Genomic DNA, 27,787 nt, shown 5'->3' with positions numbered 1-27,787 from the left:
CACATGTGGGTATGTGGCAATTGGGGGCTGTCTAGGTGGAAAAAATGGGGTGCTGAATGGTCCAGGGAGGTCGAAATGACCAATATACCCTGCCACATCAGCAAAATAGACGGAAGTTGAGACGGAAATTGGACGAAGGGGTACATTAGAATAACGTTGTAACTGTTATGGGGTAAATTGATAAAATTAATAAGTCAGGGGGCACATTAGGAATAGAATCATAGTTCAGGGGGCAAAAATCATAATAAGCCTTTTTTTTATTAGAGATGAGATTAAATATGGTTCAAACGATTTTATTTAGTTATAAAAGTCAATTTTCTTTTTTCATTTAGTAATATGACCATTTTTCAATTTTCTTCAACATTTATATATATATATATAAACTACATTTATAATATGGGGAAATTTAAAATCTTTCATATCCATCAATGGTACATATAGTCTGGCAAGCGAGGTTTAGCAATGGCCACCAACGGCTGAGCCTTGGGCATGGTCATTCCATAAACCTCTTTGGTATCAATATCTTCGGGCCTCAGCCCATCCGGTGGAGCCCAATCAAAACAATGAAAGAGCCGAGCTAGAGCCATCAAAACCAAAGTCACTCCAAGCGGTGCGCCGGGACACTTCCTTTTTCCAGCACTGAAAGGCAGGATTTTGAAGTCGGCTCCGTGGCTAATCTCGACTCGGCTTCCATCAGCGAGCCAATGCCTCTCAGGACTAAATTCCTCCACACCGTCCCATATCTTGGTGTTTCGGCCCAGCCCATGAGTGTTGATGAAGACACGTGTCTTGGCGGGGATGTAGTAACCGTTTATCCACGTGGCGCGTAACGATTCGTGCGGTATGAGGAAGGGTCCAGCTGGGTGCATGCGGAATATTTCGCGTACGACGCAGCGTAGATAATTAAGGTGGGGTAGGTCTGATTCGTTGACCATTCGATTGGGGCCAACCACGGAATCGAGCTCTTCTTGAATCTTACGGAGGACACGTGGATGCTTGATCACCTCAGCCATTGCCCATTCGTTGGTCACAGCTGAAGTGTCTGTGGCAGCTGCTATCATGTCCTGAAGCTCATAATGAATTTTCCATTCAAATCAAACGTTGCAAGAGTTAATACATAAGAAAAAATGATTTAGAACCCAACTTTTTTTTTATTAATTTTTTTAGGATAATGCTAGGTATACCACATTTTGTTACCATCTTGTGTACCACCTCTCTAATATAAGTAAGACTCACAAATACAAATAGGTCTCACCTCTATTAGAAAAGTAGTACACAATATGATACTAAAATGTAGTATACCTAGCATTTTTTTTTTCATAGATGAGGCTCATGTAAACCCTACACCATGTAAGAGAGATGAAAAAAATTATTAGGCTCCATATTATTTTAAGACGCACTTATTACATCACTAATAAATATAAGATATACTTATATAAGGTTTTAATAGATAAATTTATACAAGTAGGTCTCACATGTATTCAAGATATGATTTGCCTACATAAAGTTTAATAGATCTATCTATACAAATAAAGTCTCACATGTATTTAAGATGTGAAATATAATGTATCTATAAATGAGATATTTTATGATGCGTGATTCAAATGCGGAATGTGAGAGAACGTTCGAACGCTCATAAGAGTTTTAATATTAGGCATTCAAACACTCACACACATACCGCATTAGAGAAAAATTCGTCTATAAACATGATTCGCATAATATTTACTCTTGTATAGAATATTACCTGAATTAGTGCTTTGATTTCCACATCGTCCATGTGTTCTTTTCCATCCTCCCCCGGTAAAGACAACAAAACATCAACAAAGTCCATCTCTCCCCCATCTTCCTCTTCTCCAATCCCCCTTCTCTTCTCCTCCCTTGCCCTCCTATGTTCTTCAATAATCTTGCTATGGAAATCATCTACTCTTTTCTCCACTTCCCTCATTTTTTTCTCACATCCATATGGGTCCACCCACCTCCAAATTGGCAAATAATCACCCAAATATATCAACCCCAATAGCCAAAACAACTCATGGGTTATGTGCATGAACTCCAAGGCCTCTTGTGGGCCTGCTGACCCAGCCCCAAAAAATTGCTTCCCAAGCAACATCCTAGTCACATTGTTCATAGAGAACCCACCCAACACTTCCCTCAAGTTCACGGGCTTTCCAGTTTGGACCATGGCCCAAACATCTCGCACAAGATGTTGGGCTTCATCTGCCCGGTGTCTTGCAAAGGAGTCCAGCCGCTTTGTAGTCAGCAGGTGCTCCATGCATATCCTCCTCATTCTCTTCCACTGCGGGCCCAATGGGGCAAGCGCCACATCGCCGCAACCATAGGCCAAATGCACCGCGGCAAGAGTGCGTGGCCGGGATGCAAAGACCTCGTCTTGCCGGAGAAGTATTTCACGTATTATATCGGGGTCATTGGTGGTGATGGCATCAACGCTGCCAAGTCGGAGGTAGACCAGCGGCCCATACTTGTCGCATAGAGAAGCCAGGTCCCTGTGAGGCAGAGGGCCCAACTGAAGCAGGTTGCCCAACATGGGCCATCTTGGTGGGCCCGGAGGAAGCTTTTTGGCTTTGGGTCCGAATCTGCATTTTAGCCTTTGATATATGATAGCAGCAATGATGGCTGCAAAAACAAGAGTTATAGGAATGGTTGGTAAATACATCTATACAATTTATACAAGGATGATATGTTAAGCATAGTTTAAAAATTAAGGAAATGTTTTGGTTTATCAATCATATATAAGAATGAATCAATGGGAAGGACGATGTTTGTTTAACTATCTTTTAGCTTACACCATGCTCTTTACATGCATGAATAGTAGTTAAAAATGTTATTCCTGTGTTATTTAATATACTTTGTAATTAGAATCGCTTTTGTTGTTTTTTTTTTTTTTTTAATTCAAGTTATTTAAGACCAATGAAGGCGATAGTGTAACTCTCGTTGTGAGTGTAAGTATTCTATCATTAAAGCTATAAGTTTTAAATAATTTTGTTTTCGAGTGTTCAATTAAATTTTAGTTTTGGGGTTGACAATTGGTTAGCATGCTAGCTATGATGGTTCTCTCAGCCTCTAACTCAAAGAAATGGGTTTTGTATGCATCCTATTGTATTAGGTTAAAGGTAGAAGAAAGAACACAAAGAATGTGAGCCTTTAAATTAGGTGAAGAACTATGACTAATTTAGAAATGTCTTGGTAGCTAAATTTATCTAGGTGACATGGTTGGATTTTTTTTTTTTTGGAAAATTGAGATATGTTGTAACTTGTAACAGTTTCAGTTGTTTCAATTTTTGAATCAAGCAGAGATGAAATAGAATAAATAAAATAACATAAATTAAAAAAAAAAACACTCACTAGGTCTCAGTTACCTCTCTCATATCTCCTCAAATAATAGAGTACAAAAATTAGAAACATTTATGAAGCATTATTATTTGTGCGTAGCTATTACTTCCAGCAAAATTTATTGGCAATTTTTGAGTTGAGAAAAAAACACACACAACATGAGGTCAAGAAAGTATTAGCTATCTGAGTATCTGCATATGCAATTAATTGATTACGAGATAAAAATATAAAATTAGTTAATTATAAAAAAGCGCAGTCACTCAGTTGAAAATTATATCTTAATCTACTGGCTAAGTTGTTAAACGTTAGTTTTGGTGGCCGTGGTTCGATTCGCGGTAGAGTGCGAGTTCTTTTTTTCGCGCGCCAATTTTACCCGCATTTCCAAAGTCAGTTCAAAACTTTTGTACCTTTGAGACAGTAATGCCCTTCGAATTTTCTAAAACCCTCTTGTGCCTCAAACTGTTTGAGACTGATATCATACTTGACCCTAATTTAACCTCAAAATTCAATACTCTTTGTTAACAATTTTTTCCCTGGAAAACATAATTTTCGGAGAAAATCAGTCAGAAAATGGACGCATTAAGTCGACGGAAAATCGAGGAAACGGTGTTGGACATACTGAAAAAATCGAACTTGGAGGAGATGACTGAGCTCAAAGTTCGAGACACGGCCTCGGAGCGACTCGGAGTCGATCTCTCTGATATGGAGCGCAAGAGCTTCGTAAGGGGCGTGGTCGAGAATTTCCTGCTTTCTTCTTCGGCGTCGGAGCCCCAGCTGAACGCTCGAGAAGAGCTCATGGAGACGAATGTGGAAGGTGAGCAGGACACGAGGTTGAAGGAGGCGAGTGAGGTTGGAGACCGTGTTATTTGTAAGGTAAAACCCTAATTTCTGTGTTTGGTTGCTTAGAAAGTGTCGGAAACGAAAGCAATTTTTAATTCTTTAATAATTAGTTTCTTCAGTTTGAACTTTATGAAGTGAAGTGAGACTTGGTTTGGGGATTTACGAATTTGATGACTCAAATGAGAATAAAGAATTGCAATTTAGTTTTTAAAGTTTGTTTGTTTAGTTTCTGGAATCCTAGATTTTGTTTGGTTGATGAAGAAAATGCAGGCAAAGCAAGCAAAGAGAAACTGAAATTTTCATGGGAATATATTCGTTGGAAGAAATTAAGGACTTAAGAATTTTTTGTTTTTGTCACATTTTGATCATATTGTTTGTGTTTATCTGTTATGTTTTGTTTCTGATCTAAATTCTTTTTCTTTGTATTAGCTATCAGACAGGAGAAATGTGGTGGTTCACAATTTCAAAGAGAAAACTTGGGTATCAATTAGGGAATTTTATAAAAAAGATGGAAAGCAACTTCCTACTCCCAGAGGTGACCACACAACCAAATATACCATCTAATTTAGCTCCCATGAATTTCCTTGAAATTTACTTTAGTATTCTGATCCAATTCAGCATTTACATTTAACGTAGCTCCAGGTCCTGGTTGGTGATAGGAAATAATTTTTTTAAATTAAGTTACTGTGTTGATTATAGCATATTAGCATGATCACACTTACCTTGAGAATATCTTAATATGATATATACTTCTGTTCTGTGTTGACATCCATTTCCCATATTCTCTTTTGATTGGGTGAATTTCCTGTATCTTTTTCTACTTTCAATACTGTTGTTTTATTAGTGATTTATATTTATGCTATGTTTTCAGGAATTAACTTATCGGCTGAACAATGGGCAACCTTCAAAAAGAGTGTCCCTGCAATAGAGGAAGCCATTAAAAAGATGGAATCAAAGTTAAGGTGATAGCAGTGTTGATAATTTGATTCAGTGCTGACATGGACTCTTAAATCCCTGTTATTAGAATTCTGCTGCTATTGTGCTTATCTTAGCAAGTCGATTCAGAGGCTTTTCCTTTAATAACTATTTTATGGCTTGAAAGTGAGTAGATGATGATTGACTGACTTCTAATTAATACAAATGTAGATCTGGACATGATAGTAAACAAACTGGAGATGGTAAACAAACCGAAGACATGCCTAATTCACTGACTGGTCTTGCTCATCATGAACTTGCTTCCATTGAGACTGGCCGTTTTGATGGGAAGAACTTCCCTCTCTGGGCGCAACGCATGGAGTTTCTGTTTAAGCAATTAAAGATTGCCTACGTGCTCTTTGAGCCATGCCCAAGCACTACACTAGGCCCTGAAGCAAGTACTGAAGAAATTGCTCAATCAAAGGCTGCTGAACAGAAATGGATAAATGATGACTTCGTATGTCGTCGCAGCATCTTGAATGCTCTATCTGATGATCTGTTTTATCTCTACTCAAAGAAAACTATGACTGCTAAAGAATTGTGGGAAGATCTAAAATTACTCTATCTTTATGAGGAATTTGGAACAAAGAGATCTCTGGTTAAAAAGTACATTGAATTTCAGATGCTTGAAGGAAAATCAATTTTGGAGCAAGTTAAAGAATTTAATAACATTGCCGATTCCATTGTTGATTCAGGAATGATGGTCGAGGAAAAATTTCATGTCAGTGTCATAATCTCCAAGCTCCCCCCATCTTGGAAGGATGTAGTCATCAAGTTGATGCGCGAGGAGCATCTGCCTTTTGCAATGCTGATGGATCGTTTGAGGGTTGAAGAAGAGTCACGCATCAGAGAGAAGCAGGGTGTACCTATTAATCCTGTAGGCAATGTAAATCGATATGAAGCCAGGAAGTATGCAATAGAAGAGGCTAGGACTGCAGATATGAAGCCTGCACCAAGGATGAGAGATTTGAAGCCACGAAGTATGCAATGGAAGAGGCAAGCGCTGGAGTCCAATGGCAAGGTTATTTGCCAATTTTGTGGCAAGAAGGGGCACATCTCTGAACATTGTCGTTCTCGGAGCAGGAATGTTGACAAGGAATCTAGTGATAAGAAACGAGGGAAATGGATCTATGCCTGCAATTATGGAGGTCAACATGGTTGAGGGGGCTGTGGATGCCTAATTTACATAAAGCTTCCTCCCATCTCATTTGCACTAACAACATTATAGGGTAGGGAGTACAGAGGAAGTGTGAGCTTGTACCAAGGGCACTGGGCTTATGTTCTGTTGAAATTGTTTACAGGTCAACGTTTGCATTAAAGGATAAACGTCATTTACACGTTTTTCTTGTAAGCAGGGTTTTGAAATTGATCTGTAATGCTGTACCATAGTTTTTCTTTTCGACTTGTAAATGTATACCATTCTTTCTGAAAAGCCCATGTTGATTTAAGTAATTGGGATTCCTTTGGGTCTAATGTATGAGAGATTTTTACATACAACGGATGTAGGCAATACCCATCTTACACTAACTCACCAGCACATGAAGAGTTGTTATAACACATAAAAAGTGAGACTTGTATACATTCGTTGTTTATAAGAAATTTTCCGGTAAGAAGCTCGTGCAAGATACTTACCAAAGTTACATCATCATCTTGTTAAGAGAAAAGGAAAAAGTAAAAGCTGGAGTACCAAAGATAAAAACAGAATATGAAAATATATAGAGAGTTTGAGATGCATCCATCCACTACATCCACCCACTAAGGGTAAATATGGCCATCCTTTTATTTCAGTAATTCTTCCAAATAGGAGATTATGCTTTTATTCTTCATGCAAATGCAAAAGAATCCACAATTTTTTAGGTTACAAACCAACCTGGCTTGAGGATATACAGCTTCTAGCCAACCAACAAACAACAGATGGAAAAAATCAATACACTTTGTTGCCTTCCGATTTGATGCATAGAAGGTACACAAACCAATAACTAAAGACAAATTGGAAAGGAAAAAAAAAAATCCCAATCTGCTGATGCTTCCATATTGGCCTGCGTGCATCTGTCATAACCAATACAAGAAAAAATTAGACTAACATTTAATGTTGTGTGTATTGAATGAAGATGAAGCAGCCCATGAAATGTCTAGAGTAACATTCAATATGTTTGACTTAACATTTTAAGAAAGCATAATGAATCTGATCCAAGTTTCATTCAACACTCAACAGTACCAGATTTCTGACTACAATTTGCAATGGTAGAGGTAACCCAAGACTAAGTCAGTGTTTATAGTTTCCAAAGAATCCTTAGGGTAGTACCTGCTAGAAGAAAAATTTACAGGATCACACATATCCTGTCAAGTTTGTCTTAGCGAGGTCCAACAATTCTTGTTCTCTTTGCATATCCTCAGTAATATGAGCTCGCTCCAATTTCAGCTTCTTGAGGATATCTTCAGTTTCAATGTAGTTTTCAGGAAGATTAGATTCTCCAGAGGTTACTGGAAATTTGACCTCTATTTCATCCTTCCTGAGAGTAGATAACCATGACATAATAAGAAAAACAAATATAGAATAAACAAGATTTTTGAAAGTTTTGCTTATTGCATACTAACCGGCTTCCGAAGAAGAACACACCACATTGTTTAATAACCCCGCCATCTAAAGACAGGGCTCCATCATTTATGCATGATATAGCAGCAAACATCTCTGCTCTGGTTCTATATATTTGGAGGCGAGAAAAAAGGCTATAGAATAGTGTCTCTCTGAGACCATGCCCACCGGTAGTGTGACAAACTAAGTTTCTACTATCCAAATTGATCATGTTCACTGCATAATCAATAAAGCCAAGCGGGCACTCCCCATTTGGTAATTGTGGCTTTGGAAGAGCAAGCTTCCTTTGTGGGTCGTCAGCTACAAACCCACCAACATACGGCCTGGAAACACAATAGTTAGAAATCTTATAAGCAATAGCAACTTTAAGAACATAGTGGAGGGGTTTCTTGCCTCAAATCTTCAAGACATATAACAGAAAACCGCCCTTTTATACTCTTCCCAATAGAAGCTCCTAGCCCATGTATACCAGCACTGCTGATTATTGTGCCATCCCCATCATACTTCTCTAGAACCTTAACACCTTCATATGATCTGCATACAATTGCTAGCATAGTTTCCAATCCCAAGTACTCTGAGAGAAGCCTATTTCAAAGTTACAGGACAGCAAAATGTCAGGCAACTATGTAAAATTTTATTCTTTCTATCTGTAACTTTGTAGGAAATGCTCAATGACTATCTGGGTCACAGATTATTCAGAGAACAGCAGAGCATCCTAGTTTAGATGATCAGCATCCTAGTTTGGATGATCAGTATCCTAGTTTGAAAGACTCATATGAATCCCACATATTAGTTTGGCATATCTTGTTTGGGTGGTCTACAAGATTACTTTTTATTTTTTTATCAGAAACTATATGAGTCACAGTATGCTTGAGCAGTACCAGAATCAATAACAGGAGGAAACTTAACAAAGCAACCTAATGACCCATTTATCATGAACCCTTTCATTGGATGATCAATAAAGCCAATAAAAAAAATGATTTGAGTTTTGACTTCATCCAGTCAAAAACTGTGTCATAAATGGATACCAAGAAAGAAATGCTGACCTGCTGAGGTTGTCATCACTGACTCTACAAAGAGTGGCAACAATGCCAACAATACCCAGCACATCCTTGGTCAGATTCATATTCAAAACCTGAGACACCTGATGAGATTTCAACCTGCACAATAAGCCAGCTGCAGTGTTTTCTTGCCGCAATATCCGTTCTGTTTCTTCCTCCTCAGCACTGGTAGCACCATTTTCATTTGTTGTTCCAGTTCCATTGGCTGAGTGATGCTTTGAAAGACTCCCTAGAAACTAAGTTAGCACAGTAGAAATTTGGCAGTAATGCAGTATCTATCTAAGACATGCTATACCGAAACAGAAGAATTGGGAAAGATCACAGTAATGTCCAGCTAGTTTAGCACTTATACAATCCCAGTTAACTTTTAACTTTAGATAAAATCAAAATGAATAGCCCAGTTCATTACAGAGGCATCAGAAAACATCATAGTTTTAACTCTGATTTGCAAAGATAATTGTTGAAGGGGGGGGGGGGGGGAAGTATAAATGAATGAAAGAAATTGAAGATACCTTGCAAATCATGTATAGATTCACTTAAGCGGTTTATTTCAGCCTCCAGAAACTTAATATTATCCTCATGCCGCCTGATTTCTAGATTATTCTGAAGAATTTGTTAAAATGAGCAAATGAGAAATTGGCAGTTGTTGATTCAATATATGGCAGCAGTTTGCAGCAATTACTTGTGCATATAGAATGAAAACTCAAACTTGAGGAACAGTAAAAAAAATTTATGAATCAGAAATTCACATTGCAAGGTCACATTCTCACACCACCCTCACCTTTTTTTCCTCACCAAAATTCCAATTATTTAAAAAATTAACAAAAGCCATATCTAGGATATATCTTTGTTGAACATTCCAAATCTTAACGGGTTATATGTATACATACCAAGAAAATAAATCAACAAGGTCCCAATGTGAATCTTTATACACATTTCTGTTTTAGAGCAATCTTGCACATACCCAGAAAATTTTTCTACCATACGAGAATAATATACAGCAACAAAGAAGCAGTGGGAGAGAAAAAGGAACTTGTGCCGTAACAAGAAGCTTCAGAAATGAAAGCAGTGGTGAAATGGTAAATAAATGAAACAAAATGGGCAGAGACATAAACCTGGTGGTTTGGTTTGGACATGGCCACGAAGAAGATGACTCAAAGGCGCTGTCTTCCGCTCTCCGACTTAGCTCAGTCGAACAGTGGCAGAGTTCAAAACACAGTGGCAGCTTCGTAGGTTCTGTGTAGCTGTGTTGGCTCTCCTTTCCTTTTTCCTAATTGACTTTGTTGTTGGCATTTTTCTTAGAACATTTCCATATGTATCATATTTATTATTATACTACTATAAAAATTATAAAATCCTTCCATAACATATTTATTTTTCAGACACAAAAGAAACATATTTATTTCCAACTTTGGAAAAGAAATAGATTTATTTCCAAGAAAAAAAATGGAAAATGTTTTTCAATACATTAAATAAAAATAAAAATGTAAAAATAAAAAAGAAATCATTTGAATTTCAAAATGGTTAAACAACAAAGTTATCATTTTGTCAGGTGAAAATGACACGATAAAAATAGTCCTTCAGCACTTCTACATTGGTCTTTGAGATATCATGTGAAGATGCTCCTAGTTGTTCGATTAAAAGTAGATATGGCAATTTGTATTAGTGGGTTGCGTTCGTGTCATTGTGCGTTCATATCAAAAAATAATCAATGCTAACTCAATTCGTTTAGATTGACACACATATCTTGTAAACTAAAACCTAAGTTTCTTTTATTTTTTAAATCAAAACTATCACTTAATTATTTAACCTTTTAACTGATTTATTTTAAATATAGCTTCAATATAAATATTTTTTATCCTTCGGATGGAGCAAACAATTCCAACACTTTGGCTGATATTTCAAATTTCTATCATATTATTGGCGACTGAAAGTTAAAACTCGTTTACTAAAATATCTACAAGAAATCATCAAATTCTTCATTTTCTCAGAAATCTTTGGAAGCCATTAAAAAAAAAAAACTTTTAACCAACTAATTTATGGACTAGTGGTAGGCATGCATTGACTATTGATTTCAAGCTATACATTATTGATAATACAATCTAAAATATGGGTTTTCCTGTCCACTGGTGCCACTGGTCAACAGTACCATCCAGGCTAGAGATCATGGAATTGGGAAGGTGTCATTTCTCTTTTATCCAGTGGAAGTGTGGAACTCATTAGTAGAGAAATTACTGCATACCATGGTGAGTTGGTTTTTCTTCTTTGGTTTTGAGTCCTTGGCTGGAATAGCATTGAGGGTGTTGCCCTTTAGTATGTTGAGTTCTTTTGTTTTGCAACTCTTAAGCCCCCTTTAGTACTCTTTAACAGTTTGCATATATGAAGTCAAGCACTCTACAAATCCAAGCAGAATAATAAAAAATAAACTAAAAAAACAAATCCAATCTGCTGAGGCCTCCATCTTGGCCTACATTCATCTGTAATAGCCAATACAAGAAGAAAAGAATTAGAACTCTCTTTATTGTGTGTGTGTGTGTAAAGAATGAAGATGAAGCAGCCCATGAAATGCCTAGAGAAACATTCAATATTTTGAACAAGAGCCTTGGGACACCAATGATATTATATTGCCAAAAGTAAATGCCACTTATATGTGGAGCATAGAAGCTCAGTTATCAACTTAAAATTATAAGGAAGCATAATGAAATTAGGATGTGATTGTTTAAGTTTCATTAAAAAGTTACAGTTTTCTGATTAAATTTGCAAAGATAGAAGTAATCCATGACTGAATCAGTTGTAGTTTTCAAGAGATCCTTGGGGCAGGACCTGCTAAAAGAAGAATTTACAGAATTACACTTGTCCTATGAAGGTTGTCTAAGCTAAGTCCAACAATTCTTGTTCTCTTTGCATATCCTCAGTAACAAGAGATCGCTCCCATTTCAGCTTCCTGAGCATATCCTCAGTTTCAATGTAGTTTGCACGCAAACCCAATTCTCCAGAGGTTACTGGAAATTGGACTTCTACATCCTTTCTGAGAGCAACTAACACTTTCATAAGAAAGACGTATATAGCAATAAAAAAGATTGTTGAGAGTTGTACTTTTAATGCCAAACTAACCTGCTTCCCAGGGCAAACACACCGCATTTTTTAATACCCCCACCATCTAAAGACAGGGCTCCATCATTTATGCATGGCAGTGCAAGAAGCATCTCTGCCCTGGTTCTGTATATTTGGAGGCCAGAAAAGAGGCTATAGAATAGTGTCTCTCTTAGACCATGCCCACCGGTAGTGAGATAAGCTAAGTTTCCACTATCCAATTCCAAATTGATCATGTTCACTGCATAATCAAGAAAGCCATGAGGACACCCCCCCCATTTGGTAATTGCAGCTTTGGAAGAGCAAGCTTCCTTTGTGGGTTATCAGCCACAAACCCACCAACATATGGCCTGAAAGCAAACAATAGTTAGAAATCTTATAAGCAATAAAAACTTGAAAGAGAACAGTGGATGGGTTTCTTGCCTCAAATCGATCATGACATATAACAAGAAACCGCCCTTTTATACTCTTCCCAATGGAAGATCCTAGCCCATGTATTCTGGCACTGCTGATTATTGTGCCATCTGCATCATACTTCTCTATAACCTTAACACTTTCATATGTCCTGCACACAATTGCTAGCATAGTTTCCAATCCCAAGTACTCTGAGAGAAGCATACCATATAGTATTAAACACTGTTAAAAATTAGATCAAAAGGTGAAAATAAAGCCATAAAATATATGCATAGAGAAAAGTTATATATATATATATATATATATAGCTTTCCATTAAAGGTTTCATCAAAAAATAACTTATTTAAGGGATCAATTGTGGGGTATACTCCACATTGTATTTTGATGATCAACACTGTCTACCAAAGGTTTCCATTTTTTAGAGAGGGGGCAAACTAGCAGAGAAACAAACTGATAAATAAAATCAAACCTAAGACACTGTTACCAAAACATGCGCTATCCATTGTAAATGACTTCGCTTGGAGCTCACTGTTTTACCAATTGATCATGCCTGCCTTGCCCCAGAAAATGGGTTTAGAAACAATAAATTGCAATAATAGAAATATGCTACTGCATTATCTTTATTTCTATGCAGTCTATTCCTGATAGACGGTCATTGCAGTCCTATATTAGGCATCAAAATTAGTTGTGCACTATCCTGTGTAACTTATTATATGATTTCCCTTGACTGATTTCTCCAGAGGCACCTCATCTTGTTGTGATGACACCTGATATAGAGGCCCTTCGGCCCAAGTCACCAATGAAAAACCAGCAGCAAATGCAGCAATCAACTTCCATTTGTCTAACAACTGCAAATTCCTCCAACATAAGACCTGCTGGAAACTCACCACAAAATCCAACTGCTCTAAGTATAAACTATAAACCAAGAAGCCTCAAGTTCCAATCCCTCAACTCCAGCTCATTGGGCCTCTTCACCAATGGAGGGTTTTAAAGGGAGAGAGAGGGAAACAATATGCCTTCAGATGACTAGGTTTTTGATATGTATGGGTATAGTGGACAAGCAAATGGAGACTATTTAGACTTTGAGTCTCACGGGCACATGAATTTGTTGTAATGAATCACTCAGCATTTAAAGTTACTGTGTAGCTTGTTATTCTTTTTCCCTCTAACATATAAACAAGATTGCAACTGAGAAGAGAGTTACAATCAGGTTGGTTGTTGCATAGCAAAATTTGTAATAGATTTGTTGGAAACAACATATATGAGTTCTGATCAAATAAGAAACTATTTTTTTCTAATTCTGGATTTGATCAAAATGGCCATTGCATACAAAACCATCTTTTCAGCTTTATACTTATTTATGAATATAAAACTCACTAAATGAGTACAAAACTCACTTCAGATTGCCTTTAGAAAACCATATGATGAACCAGACATACATATTTAAATAATATGGACAACAGTACAGACAAGTCCAAATTAACTAGGTTACAAAAGACATATATATATATATTTAAGTAAGCTTAATAAACAGTATGGACAAGCCCCAAATTAACTAGGATAGTAGGTTACAAAAGGATCCCATTTCTGCTTGACTCCTAACTGGTCCTCGAATATGTGTGAATTTACCTGTTCCTACAAAAGGATCACAATTACCTGGCATGCAAGTAGACAATAAGTGCAATCCTTAAGTACAACAGACAAGGCTTAATCCTACATAAACCTGACAAATGGGAGGGTCACATCTAGTACATGTTTGAATCCAAACTGGTTACAATCAGGTTGGTTATCTATTTAAAAAGGCATCTAGTAGTAAAGACAGGTAGAAAGAGTCATAGGAGTGTAGGTTTTGAAAGCATTAGAGTTAATTCCAAAAAGGATTAGCGTGTAAAGGAAAAGGATGTTGAATTTAAACAACAAGTAGAGGATTACAATTTGACATATTAGAGTATAATAAGCGGGGCAATGGGATTCTTCATTATTTCCCTCCAGGAAAGTGATGGAAACATGTTGAAAGAAGTGTTAGTTGACACAAACAGACCACATTTTTCTTTAATTATATTCTCTACTCCAAAGCACATCCCCTACACAGAAGCACACTCAACCAAGCATCATTTAACCCTTCATATTACAATTTAAGAAAAAAAAACCCAGACCTACAATTCACATGAACAAGCATCCAAATTCTAGTTTCTCTTCTTGAATATTTGGGGACAAAGTTTGATTTTCTTGATTTTGTGGTCGCTGTTGTTTATTACATAACAACCTTAGCATTACAGTTCACAACTTCACAAACTCTAATCTTAAGCATCAACCGACATCAAACTCTGATGAAAGGACGAGAAAACCTCAATTGATTCGTTGATAGTCCAAAAATGTACAAAAAGGACAGAGGAACCAATTTACCAATTTGCTTCGGAAAAGGTTCATAACAGCTAAAATACTTTTTGTGGACATATCATTCATTTGATGTCCAAAATTGATGTTTCAATTAATTTGCTTGCTGCAGGGGTAAAAGTGTAGGGTTCTTACATATCAGCTTAAGTTTAAGATCTTGGACAGTGACTTAGATGATGAGAAGATGAAGTGCAAAAATTGTATGTATTGGCTGACAAAGTTTGACGACTCTTGCTTGCTAATGCTAATGCTGCCCATAGAGATTTAGCACAGTGTTCACACACACACTCTAATACATAGAGATTAATAATTTGCTACATAATTAATAATAGAAATTGAGCAGATGTGGAATAGGCATGAAGGAAAAGAAGTTACCGACTTATAGCAGAAAGCAACCAAGCAGTGTGGCATCATCAGTCTCAGCATCATCTTCAGACCAATTGTATTCAAGAATATGAGAACTGAGGAATTTGGCGGAGAAAGTTTCCGAAAAGAAATATTCGAATGTGATGACAAGAAGATGCATCTTCTCAATCTCTTCTTCTGGAGAAGGGTATGTAGGCTTCCCTTCTAAAGACAGCACCTTCAGAAACCTTTCTCGTGCAAGTTCTTGGCGTGACATGAATCTGGCAATGACAAGGCAGACATATGGACCTCCTAGATGGACAAAACTATGAGGGAGTGGTCCAGTAAATTCTTCAGGCAACAGTGGCTTCAGAGCTTTGATGCGCTTAATTTGAGAATCATTGGAAATCATGCGGTAGGCTACTATAGCCCAAGTTTTAGGGGTAGCATCATAGGCAAACAGTAACTTTTACGGATGATGCCTAGGAAGGGAAAAGGGTTACCCGAGCACATGGAAGAGAGTTGTTTCCATCCTTGTTTCTTGTCATCCACGTCAAAGCAGTAGACTGGCAAAAGGGGTCAAACGGCAGGGGGAGCCATCTCTTGGATCCTTGGTCGAATACCTCAACCAGCATGGGTTCGGGTTTCCCTTTTAGGAACTCCCCAAAGCAGCTTCGGCCCTCCTGTGATGGCGCGGATAGAGTAACAACAGCTACAACTCTTGTACTCAGCGCTGCATATATACATATACTTCTCATTCTCATTCTCCATACTCCTGCTGATACTGATATACTTAGCTCTAGGGTTTCCGATTCTGGCCCAACCCCATTTTTCTTTTCACTCTTCTCAAGATATTGAAGATACCTTGCAACTCAAGAATACATTCACTTAAGTGGTTTATCTCAGTCTGCAGAAATTTAATATTATCCTCATGCCGCTTGATTTCTTTGTCCACGCTATCTACATTATTCTGAAGAATTTTCTAATATGAGCTAAGAAGAAATTCAGAAATTGGTTGTTGTTGACTCAACATATGGCAGCAGTTTGAGCAATTACTTGTGCATCTTGAATGACGACTCACACGAGTAAAAGTAAAAAAAAAATTATCAAGGATAGTACACAACTAGATATATCATAAATTCACATTGCAAGGCCACATTCTCACACCACAACCAACTTTTATTCACCCACCAAACTTCCAATTATTATTATTTCTTTAAGTTAACATTAAAGCATATATCTTTGTTGATAAAATATTCCAAGTCTTACTTATCTGGTTTTACACGTCCAATTAAATAAATCAACTAGGCCTTCATTCCAAATCCCAATATGAATCTTCATGCACATTTCTATTTTAGAGTAATCTTGCACATACCCAGAAGATTTTTCTACTAAATCAATACTATGAGTCCAATATAAAGCAGCAAAGAACAATGTAACATTATGGGTACTGAGAGAATCCAAGAACAACAACGTTTACTTCAATTCATGGTAAAAATTGAAGGGGAGAAAACAGACCTTGTGCTCGCACCAAGAAGCTTCAAAACTGAAAGCAGTGATGAAATAGTAAACAAAAGGAAACAAATGGGCAGTGACATAAACCTGGTGGTTTGGTTTATAGGCATGCCAACGAAGAAGATGATCAGTGGCGCTCTCTGATTTTGCTCTGCTTAGCTCTGGCAGAGTTCAAAACCCAGTAGCAGTTTCGCAAGTTCCGTGGGAATTTCAGACTTCGTCCAGTTCGTTGGCACTTTTCTCATAACATCTCTCCTATAGTCCTATGTCAATTTGTTTTTCTCTTATTTTGATCTGGTCTCCTATGTCAATTTCGACCTCCAATCAAAATGGTCCTCCCTTCAAATAAACAGCAGATATAAAATTTTGAACAATACTTTGGTCAAGGTAACTTAAGGTGACTCCATCTTTTTAAATTTTGATTTCAGCAATACTGACGCATAATTGGAACTATTCATTTTGTATATTATCTATTATAGATCTTCTCTATAAAAAATTAACTCAATCAGAAATCGTTTAGTTATATAACTGTTGTCGATTAAATAAAAAAAATCAATGATTTGGTAAAAAAATACTTTCTAATTGAAAACTATCTATTTTTTATATTTAATTGACAACAGTTATATAATCAAACGATTTTCAATTGATTTGTTTTTTTACAGATATTATCTATAATATGTTATCTAAAAAATGAACAGTTCCGATTATACGCCGACATTGCCAAAATCAGAATTTGAAAGGGTGAAGTGACCCAAGTATTGTTCTAAAATTTTCATCTAATCGGCCAGAATACAGTCACTAATTTCTCTTTCTCATTTCGCATAATATGTATACATCGGCGGTAAGTAAGTTTTTCTGAAAGTTGAACATGGTTCACTCCCACGAAAAATTATAACCATAATACTGCCGTATATTATAACTAATTCATGTATTATAATATTAATAAATATTTTTAATATTAGAGATAATTAGACTTAAGTCTTTTAGAAAAATAGTTTTTAGATGAAAATTGAAAGTATTTTAAAATTTATAAGAAAATCTTTTTAATTCATAATAATTTATAAAAAAATCATTCTCGTCATCCACCCAGTAAATTGGTTACACTATATACTGCTATTACGATTATACACAATATCCCCCCTCCAAACAATGTCATTTGTTAATTTAAATTGTTCATTTTTGAGAAACTTTCTTCACGAAATTCTTGTAGAAAAATCAATAAGATCACTAAAATATAAATCATTTAAATTAGGGTTTTATTTATGCCTATAGTGGAAAATAGGCTTTTTTTTTTTAAGTCCACTATTAAAAAATCAGTCAAACCTAGCCCATTTTAATGAAACACGTTGGACACGGAGCCCAATTCATGTCACATTTTTTTTCTTGCCTCTAGAATATTACACTGTTTATCAGTGACAATTTTAGTCAATATACAACAGTGTTTATGCTTATTGTGCAACTACACCGATAAAAAATATCACCTTATATAACATTATGTTTTTTTTTTTTACATAAACATATCAAAAGTTCATGAAACATAAAAAATTACCTTTATAGAGTCACATCAACTCTTGTCATGTTCGTAGTTTCAAAGCCACTATTGAATGGTGGGTGCCTAGTTCTTGTCGAAGAGTGGAAACCAACCACAGCACTAATGTGCCCTTAGCGTGTTTTTTTTTTTTTCATTTTGAGGGCCCTTTCAAAAAAAAAGAATTTATTTGTTATTAAGTGGACCGTTTTAACATTTAAGAATATTTGTTGAGTATATTTATTAAGTGCCAAAATTGGACTTTAAAAACATTTTATGTTTAAATTATCTATATTATCATTAATGTATTACAGTATTATCAAAGTTATTGCTGTTTATCTTTTTTTTTTTTTCAGCCTCTAAATTGATTAGTTTATTTTGGACGAAGAACCACTGATATCCTTGAATGTGACCAGGGATCTTGGGCTTAGTTTGTTGGGCTAAGAGGTTGTGACTTTAAGCCTTTAAGCCCAAAATTGTAACTAAAAACTTTATAATTCATACTTTTTTTCTTTTGTTTTTTTTAATTAAAGAATGGAGAAAGATAGTGGCCAAAAAAACAGAATGGAGAAAGATGAGAGATCATATAAAGAGGGATAGATGAGAGATGAAAGAAGTTAAAAAACAAAGGATGATAATAGATAAAATCAAATTTAGAAACTAAATCCCATTTAAGATCGTAAAGTTTTTCGTAGAAAAGAAAAACATCTACAACTGTTTAATTTTCACTTCTTAGTTTTTATTTTAAAAATCAGTATATGTTGCTTTTACTATAGAACCACAACTAGAAGATAAACACAAAAAAGAGATTAATTATTTAACCTATAAACATATTAATTTTAAATATAATTTCAAGATAACACGTTAACTAGGCTGATATCTCTATCATATGTTGGTGACTGAAAGTCTCAAACTTGCTTACCAAGTAGTTGGCACGTACCATTTAATCTGTTGAAAATCTGCATGAAATTAGTCAAAATCATAATTTTCTCAGAAATCTAGCTTTGGAATCTCAATTGTTTAGTGGACTAGTGGTTGGCATGCATTGAATATTGAGTTTTTGCTATACCTTCTTTTATAATATAATCTAATCTAAATATGGGTTTTCCTCTCCACACTGGTCACTGGTCAACAGTACCATCCAGGCTAGAGATGATGGAATTGGGAACCATTTCAAAATCTAAAATGTGGGTTTTTTCCACACAAAAAATAAAATAAAAATAGTGGGTTTTCCGTTTTCCTCCCAATTATTGGATCCAAATTACGTCAAAAATTTGTTGCAGATATGTACACATGCTTGCACTTGCAGGTTGGCCTAAAAGAGTATGCACTTAATGATCTACCACAATATCCACGTGCATGCACTGCCTTTTATGCTCTGAAGCAACAGGCACCACACGACATGCATGATATGTGGAACTTTTCATTTCAGCACCTATGAAATTAAGTCAGAGAAGGAAAACCAAAAATGGACCCAATACTGCAATTGGAGATGTGGGCACAAAAGCAAACGCCTAAAAGCATACATGAACATGTAGAGTGGAGGCTCTCTCCATTTGGCCACATGTTTCAGCATTTTTGCATTTCACAACCAATACCAAATCAGCAAAAAATAAAATAAAATTGAAATTAATTATGCGGATAAAACACTTGTAGGGGTGTTTGTGTTTTGGGGTGCAAGTTTTTTTTGGTACATTTTAGATGGGATCGAAATACATGATATATCTAGAGCTTAATTCTCCACCATTCATCGCTAGCTAGCAGTGTTGATCCATAAAAAATTACTCTATATATATAATCGTAATATTTTCACATAGTGTGATCAATAAACATGTTATAATATAAGAGGACGACATATTAATACTTAGATTTGTCATATCACGTCTCAAGAGTCAGTTGACTTTATGAAACTACTTTTTCTCCACTAAATTTAAATTATTGTCTTTTAACTTTTTTGATTTCTTTTCTTAGAGGGTAGCGTAAAATTGTTCGACAAAATATCTTAGAAAGATTGTTTCTAAGCTAAATATCATGGTTCTTCTTCATTGCGCTTCCTAAGATAAATTTCTAGATCCGGCACTATTCACTGGACTAATGTTTATCTGCACAACATTGTGTCTTAGGTCAAAACAATCTTGTATACTCCTCTCACACATTGAACAACCTCTCACATGTACATAAGGATAAATTATTCTGTATAACCGCTATATTGATACGTGGTATAACCAGTCTATTTGTTATAATATGAGTGAATGTTATTAATACTATATCCTACTAATATAAACACATCGTCCAGTAATATCCTTACACGTTGAATTAGTTATACCACGTGACGATATATCAGTTATATCTTATAATTTTTCGTACATAAGAATCTCTTGTTCTAAGTCCTAACAAACGAAGATGGCATTTAATTCCACGCAAAAAATAAGACAACCTAAGTCAGGCAGATTAGACAAGAGCCTCTTGGATATTTTCTTTTGGCCTTCGACATTTCAGTCATTGGCCTTTTTTAGAGCAGACATGCAGCACATGATTTCTGTCATTACTGCTTCAATTGGTAGAGACCAGAGAGGGAGTCAAAGACATAAAAGTTCCAACCAATTGGACCACATAATTGTTTGTTACTTTGTTCAAATATATTCTTGTACAAGAGCCTAGTGACTTTATTCTTTCACTCAAATCATTCTGAATTACATATATATGTTGAATTCCTTGAACCATGGGCTCAATTTTTTTTTGCTTTTTTTCCCTCAAATTCTTTTCTGGTAGGGTGGGAGATACCTCAACTTCTTTATAGAAAGTTGAAATATTGAAAGGGATGGCCCGGAATTTGAGAACAGGATCTATTCCTTGCTCCTTTTCATGTGCATCTATGCAAAGCTCACTTGGTTGCTAAAACAAGTGAGAAAAGATAAGAAACTGAGTTTAAGAGAAAAAAAAAAAAAACCTGAATTTAAGAATGTCCCCTGCAAAACACAAATACATCAAATTTACCAAAACCGTGTACATCTGGTTTGTGCAGTTGTAGCCAGTATTTTCAGCTTTCTTAAGAACGAAAATTAGTAAGCAAATTTTTCACCTATGCAGCAGCAACCAAACAGAACCTATATACAAGACTTATTCAACCAATGCCCTATTGGGTTACTCCTCTCCTGAATGGCAACTGCCTGAACCAATAAGGAAAATGTGACCGAACTAAATTCTTCTGGTCCACAGCACTTGACTAAGATGGAAAATGCTAAGAGTCCCAAATTTTGTTTTACACTTTTATGTGTCATTGGACATAGTTCTCCATTTTTATTTTTTATTTTTTAGTGTCTAATCATAATAACTTGTCTGCCCCTGTGATAAGGGCAGACTTGTGTAACGGCAAGAGAGAGAGAAAGGGAGAAGAAGTAGAGGAGAGAGAGATAGAGAGATAGCACAGCTAGTATCCTGGACATGTAAGTCCCTCCATCTCATGTAAGTTAGAAAAATAAAAAATAAAAAATTTAGAATCCTATCACTACTGAGTACTGACTAAGATATCAGCATCTCAATTATGAAAGAAATATGAAACATGTGTAAACCATAAACAGTGAACCAGATGTTACCAAAAGTCCACCTCTGTTTACTTCTTGACCACCAGATTTCAGAAATGTTGCTGCCCACAAAGTGACAAATCTAATTAGTACAAGTTCTGCAGTGTTCGACATGACAGGAAAAGAAATTATTTGCAACATTGGAATTTCTCTTTTCTGAAAAAATCAACTCATCCTCAAGCAAAGATGATGATGAAAAGACAGAATTATATGCATCACTGGAGCCACTTGGTTCATGATACCAAGTTGCCAACCCTTTCTTCACCCATTAACTGAGAATTAAGAAGAAGGACAAGATGATAAACTAGTACATAAATTTCATAAATGTTTCTCAGTGCAGATGCATTCAAAAAGCTAAGATAGTGATAACTTAAAACAAAGGCAAAGCCAGACTCATGAAGCCATCAAAATTTTCTGTGCCATCACAGGAAGAACAGATGTACCTTGCAAAATTGGGAACAAAATTGTCCGTCATACAAGTTTACAATTCAGAATTGAAAATGAAAGAGAGGGTGATAAGAATAAACAAGATAATTGAATTTCAAGGTAGAATTCATATATAACTTCCTTTCATCCCTTTAAGGACACAAGAAGCATCGCTGATATCTAGTAACAATAAGGTATGATGCATAAGCGGAGCAAATAAAAAGACATAGTGAAACAAACATTCAAAAAACGAAACAAATCTATCAGCTTCTTAATAACCAACAATAAAAGGGTCGGTTAAACTTACAAATGTAATCGACCTTGCAAAAATACTTATGACAGAATATGTATGCTATAAACAATCACAGAAAATTTGCTCCCCTACTTGGTCATTAGGTAGTTATTTTTCTACTTCTAGCTAGCAATGCTATTCCTTTTAGGATCCCCTGCTGTATGTCAAAACCTCTGAAGAAACTTTTAAATGGGTTCTTCACTATTATACCTATGGTCTATGTCAATTGCAAATCTCGTACTACCCAACTGATGACAAGGAGTTGGATTCCCGGGAAAATGCTGCAATCAACTTCTCCTTTGTCATCTGCTCAGATCCTTGAGACTTGATTACAAATGTATGAAACACAGTATCATTTGCTGTGGCAAGTTTTGACTCAACAACATTGATTTGTGCCTCTTTGAATGCTTGGATGACTCTTGATGCAGGGTGTGAATCCAAAGGGCAGCTCACCCTTACAATTACCTCATCATGGCCAGCTTGAATATCAACATCAGGAACCCAGTTCTGAATTTCCACACTCGAGTTAGCCACCAAAGCTGATGCATCTCTTGAAGTGCCCCCAAGGTTCTCCCTCTCTATTTCCATGATCTTAAGCTTTGCCTGAAGCTCATTGATATAAGCAATGGCATCTCCCAACAAGGAAGCTTTGTCCATCTTGGATATATTGGGCACAACAGCTCGTAAAGCATAAAAGCGCTGATTGAGCTTCTCACGCCGCTGCCTCTCTGCCTCCACGTGATTGAGGGGCTCTTCTCTTCCATTTGCAGGCTTCCTACCCCGTTTCCGTGGCCTCCTTTCATCAGCTGTGCCTGGCTGCTCTTCCTTGCATGGAGCTTCAACATCTGAATTCTCAGATTCAGCACCAAAGGGTCGGGCAACCACAGAAGACCTTGAAGTGGCTCCTGAAAAGTCAATTTGCATTTGCACCTGCTTTTGAGGTTGATAATGGTTCAGCCGAAAATCATCTCTGACCCCATTGACAAGCTCTTGTAAATTACTCACTGGGCTTTGAGTAGCATAAATCTCAGTTGGGCTCCCCTGTTTCACATCATGAATTTGCCCCCAACTTGAACCATGAATACCATTTCGAGGACTTGAAAACGCAATCCTATTTCCATTTGAATACACATCCCACGGCCTCTCCTCCACCTTTCTAACAGCAAGCTTCTCCCTGTAGCGAGGCCGACCTGAGTTCCCTGAGTTCAAATCTTGCCCAAAAATCTTGGGAACTCCTTCCTCTCTCTCCACAAGGCCCAAATTAGTTAGCTGGTCACTGTCATCTCTCTTCTTGCCCAAAACCGGCAAGGCTGCCATTGGCTTAGCCCTCGTGAGTAGTGAGGACTGAGTCGAAAACAATGACCTTATCGACTGCAACATTTCTAAACTCTCACCTATAAATCTCACTGAACCCAATTCAACTACACCCACATCAGTTGGGACTAAAACAATTGTCTGAATTCCAGCAGACTTGGCTAGAAATGATCGGACACAATAATCTGGCCCCGATTTCAACAAGTCCAAGAGCCACACATGCTTCCCAGAAGCGAAACACTTGCCCGGGCCGCCTTCTCCTCTTGGAAAGGAGAAATACATTGAAGCAAGCAAGAACATCTCAGTATCAGTGACCCTGTCCAATCCAAGAGCACCATTATACTCATCAGAGCTCCCAAACAGCATGTGCAACTTCTGAAGCACTATCTTCCTCATCGTCTGCTGGGTCTCATCCTCAAGCCTAAGGTTGAGAACTCTTGTGGCTTCGGACTCTTCACCTTCCTTTGGCTCTCTACAAGACCCATCACCCCAACACAAAACCCAATCCCCAGACTTGGACCTTGAAATCTGCCAGAAAATTGCGTAGTTCCAGCTGAAATTCGACGCGTTCGGACGCTCCACAAGATCCGAAAGCTTGTTGTGCAAATTCTCATCAGTCCCTAACCCCATGCATGAATTCTCATTCGAAGAAGCCGAGCTCGAGATCAAGTAATCGAAGGCTCGAGTGCCTAAAACCGCAGCAACCATAGCCTTGTCTTCTTCATTCCAAACCCCACCACCTAAACCCATCTCAATCTTCATCTCAAAAATCGCAGAAATCAATCACCCACAAAATACAAAAGCTAGAAAATTTGAAATTTCAATACCCAGATCAAATCTCAGCCCCAAACACCACCTAAACCATGAAAAATCCTTTCTTGGTTTGCCTCGAAGCAGAAATTTCATACATTCATCCAAATCAAATACACCCACCACAGCTACAATTTCAGATCTCAAACAACCATAATTCTAGCTCACAAACAAAACCAATCGATAACACACAAAGGGTTAAGAGAAAACAATACACACCAGCTTCGGCAAGCGAAATGGGATCATGAGGAAACGATTGGATAAGGCAGCAAAGGAAAAAGAGTCTTGGGTACTGGAAACATTCCCGGGAAAGTGACAGTTCAGAGCAACGAGAAGGGGGGCAAAATTTTTATTTTCCCGGAAGACAAACAGTCAGTTATTTCAAAAGCAGTAACGAGAGCCCAGCAAAGCCATAAAAAAGCTTGCTTGGCCTTGCTTTGTTTAAAGCGAAGCTATGGAGATCAGAGAGGAGAGAAACTGGGTTTGCTCGTTCTTTGATGTTGGACTCTCCCCTAAATCATAAGTGGACCGCGGTTGAGTTTAACCGGGGTTAAATTTTAACCGTGGTTAAAGTTTAACTGTGGTTAAAAGTCTGAGGGTCAATTTGGTCTTGGTTGGGGCGTTGAGAAGTAGTCGGCAAAGATGTTTGTGTTTTGCCGAAAGCCCAAGCACCTGAGTATAAGCCTATAACCTGTTTTCAACAGCCTTATTTTTGTTGGTCTATAAGAAAATAGAAAAGGTTTTATCAGAAATACCATTTAGCACAGTGAGAATAGTAATTATTCGATAGTGGTAATAAATAATAATTGTCACTGTGACAGTAGCAATTAGGTGATTGTTACTGTGTGATAGTAGCAAATTAGCAATCACCTGATTTGTTACTGTGTGACAGTAGCAATTAGATGATTGTTACTGTGTGACAGTAGCAATCAGGTGATTGTTAGTCTCTGAATTTTGTAATTTTCTATGGTTTGAATTTTGGTGATTGTTATTGTATGACAGTAACAAAATATATTAGTTATCTTCAATATGTGATTATTATTGTCAGACAGTAGCAATAGGTGATTGTTACTATCAAATAATAACAATACCGGATTGTCACTGCCAGGAAGTAGCAATAAGTGATTGTTATTATCAAATAATGATAATACTTGATTGTCACTGCCCGGCAGTAGCAATAGGTGATTGTTACTATTCGATAGTAACAATTATATTTACTATTAAAACGTAAAAGATTATAGATGTATCATCTTGATTTTTTATATTTTATATTAGTTATTATTTAACATGTTTATGAAATGAAAAATATCTAAATTATGATTTTTTTTTTTTAGTAGTTTATGTATCAATTGGCACTGAAATGAAAAATAAATAAATAAATAAAGGAAAAAATGGCATTTTTAAAAACACTGTAGCGCGCTACAGTAACGGCGTTACTATAGCACTGTTACTGTAGTACCGGGTTTTTAAAAGTGGGCTGCTACAGTATTTTACTGTAGCGTGTGTGGGCCGGATGAATAGTAAATTTTAAAAAATAGACTTTAAAAAAAAAACCCAAAATTTTTTAGTTTAGACGGTGTCTGCACACAAACCTTAAAGTCTAGATAATATTTCTTCAATAAAGCCAATAGAAAAAAAAATAGAGTTGGTGATTCTCACGTGAAATAACGGCACGCAATAACTTGTAGTTGTAACACATGCACCAACTAACTGTTATTATTATTTTTTTATTCTTACTACTAATTAGTTGTAAGATATTTATGTTGTCATATTTTTAATGTTTAATTTAGATTTACTATCTACAACATAAAATTTGTTTGAAAATAAAATATTATTTGTGTTTAAATATTTAAAATTTAAAATTCTTAAATATTTGAAACAAAAATATTTAAATTTAAAACTCGTTGTATATCCATTCTTTTCTTACTTGGATTTAGATAATTACCAAGTACCAGTATCACATATTTTAAATTAGTTTTTAAGACTATGGGAGGTTGAAAAAAATGGTTGTGGTACAACTTTGAAGACCCTTATGTCACTGAATCAGAAAAGAAGGTCCTTGTGTTGCATTTCCTTACCTTTCTTTACCTACAAGGAAAATAGATTAATGCTCCATCTTTTGAGATTTGAAACTGGATTCCTTTTATACTTTTTAATACATGGTACTAATTATTCGATGTTGATATTGCATTTTTCCATTATTGTTACAGGCAATAATTTCTCCACTAATTATTTATGTATATATACACCTAAAGTCATCGTATTCAAACTAAAAAAGACATGTCTACATGTACCTGATCAAAAAGAGAAGTCAAGAAATAAATAAATAAACATATCTAACTTGCCCACTTGCTTTTTTGGACATCATATTTTTCTAACATATAACTTGCCCACTCATTCACTACATCGATTTAGTGCTTTTATCATAACTAAGATGATTTCATTGTAGTTACTCTTAAAAATTGTTTAGGAGGCCAGACTAGATTAGATGATTACAATACTTCAAGCAATAATGTTAAATGCTTTTTATCTGAATAATGCTAAATGTTAGAGTTGTTATATTTGTTTACAAAATGATATATCAATCCAAATGTTAAGTATCTTATTTACTTTATGAAGTATAGAGTAAGTTCAAATTTGAATAAAATAAGTTAATATTACTTCTCTTAGTCAAGTCAGAATTCAATTTGATGGCCTGTTTAATATAAAGATTTTTTTTATAAGAACTTATAATTTAGTGGTTAAGAACATATATTCTTACCCTCCAATTTTCATGTTTTAATCTTCTTTACTTTATTATCGTTGGACAAAAAATAAAATTATTTTCTAGGACACAAATATAAAAATTAATTGTGTGTGTTATACCCTCGTACAAGTGGATCTTTTAAAGAACACTAAAAAAAATAAAGGATAAATGTGTTGAGTGATGAGTATGTTGTCTTTTATGCCATTGAATTTTCTTCGTTCATGTGCCGAATAGTTCTTGGCAGGGTTATCCAAAAGTAAAACGAGGTTGACCCGTGTGGGTCCCACAAAACATAGGCAACCAAGATTTATTTACGGAAAAGAAACACAATCCAACGGGGTAAAGCATTTGATCATGTTTCGTCATTGGGCATCATGATGTTGAAAGCTAAACAAAAAGATGAAAACAAGTCCTAGAAAACCCAAAAGAATTTGATAAGTTTGAGGTTAGGAAGCTTAATGAAAATTAAAAGTAGCATTAGGAGGTAAGGAGGTATAATA

General features: G+C 36.1%; 4 protein-coding genes and 1 pseudogene across 5 annotated transcripts; 1 reads left to right on the top strand and 4 right to left on the bottom strand.

Annotated features, from left to right (window-relative positions):
* Positions 1-425: 425 nt before the first annotated feature.
* Positions 426-2,674, bottom strand: CYP703A2 (cytochrome P450, family 703, subfamily A, polypeptide 2). Its single transcript, XM_086235024.1, has 2 exons — positions 1,745-2,674; positions 426-1,064 (listed from the first exon to the last, which is right to left on the bottom strand). Exons 1-2 carry the CDS (start codon positions 2,672-2,674, stop codon positions 426-428), a joined length of 1,569 nt encoding a protein of 522 aa, XP_086091150.1.
* A 1,179-nt stretch (positions 2,675-3,853) lies between these two features.
* On the top strand, positions 3,854-6,622 carry LOC147290429 (uncharacterized; annotated as a pseudogene). The gene is made up of 4 exons (XR_015121303.1): positions 3,854-4,224; positions 4,621-4,726; positions 5,063-5,153; positions 5,338-6,622. The product of XR_015121303.1 is annotated as an uncharacterized LOC147290429 (transcript).
* Positions 6,623-6,929: 307 nt separating this feature from the next.
* LOC147290428 (protein DEFECTIVE IN MERISTEM SILENCING 3-like) lies at positions 6,930-10,115 on the bottom strand. The gene is made up of 7 exons (XM_086237721.1): positions 9,939-10,115; positions 9,336-9,426; positions 8,809-9,052; positions 8,156-8,347; positions 7,765-8,085; positions 7,472-7,679; positions 6,930-7,215 (listed from the first exon to the last, which is right to left on the bottom strand). Exons 1-6 carry the CDS (start codon positions 9,957-9,959, stop codon positions 7,496-7,498), a joined length of 1,053 nt encoding a protein of 350 aa, XP_086093847.1. The 5' UTR covers positions 9,960-10,115; the 3' UTR covers positions 6,930-7,215; positions 7,472-7,495.
* A 1,201-nt stretch (positions 10,116-11,316) lies between these two features.
* LOC147290427 (protein DEFECTIVE IN MERISTEM SILENCING 3-like) lies at positions 11,317-12,208 on the bottom strand. The gene is made up of 2 exons (XM_086235026.1): positions 11,938-12,208; positions 11,317-11,851 (listed from the first exon to the last, which is right to left on the bottom strand). Exons 1-2 carry the CDS (start codon positions 12,150-12,152, stop codon positions 11,695-11,697), a joined length of 372 nt encoding a protein of 123 aa, XP_086091152.1. The 5' UTR covers positions 12,153-12,208; the 3' UTR covers positions 11,317-11,694.
* Positions 12,209-22,366: 10,158 nt separating this feature from the next.
* Positions 22,367-25,179, bottom strand: LOC147290426 (transcription factor MTB1-like). Its single transcript, XM_086235025.1, has one exon. It carries the CDS (start codon positions 24,491-24,493, stop codon positions 22,658-22,660), a length of 1,836 nt encoding a protein of 611 aa, XP_086091151.1. The 5' UTR covers positions 24,494-25,179; the 3' UTR covers positions 22,367-22,657.
* Between the last annotated feature and the right edge of the window lie 2,608 nt (positions 25,180-27,787).

This window comes from Dryas octopetala, chromosome 3, assembly GCF_963921425.1.
Source record: "Dryas octopetala chromosome 3, drDryOcto1.1, whole genome shotgun sequence".
NCBI lineage: Eukaryota > Viridiplantae > Streptophyta > Magnoliopsida > Rosales > Rosaceae > Dryas > Dryas octopetala.
The sequence above is the reverse complement of the archived record's forward strand: the minus strand, read 5'-3'. Positions and strand labels throughout refer to the sequence as shown.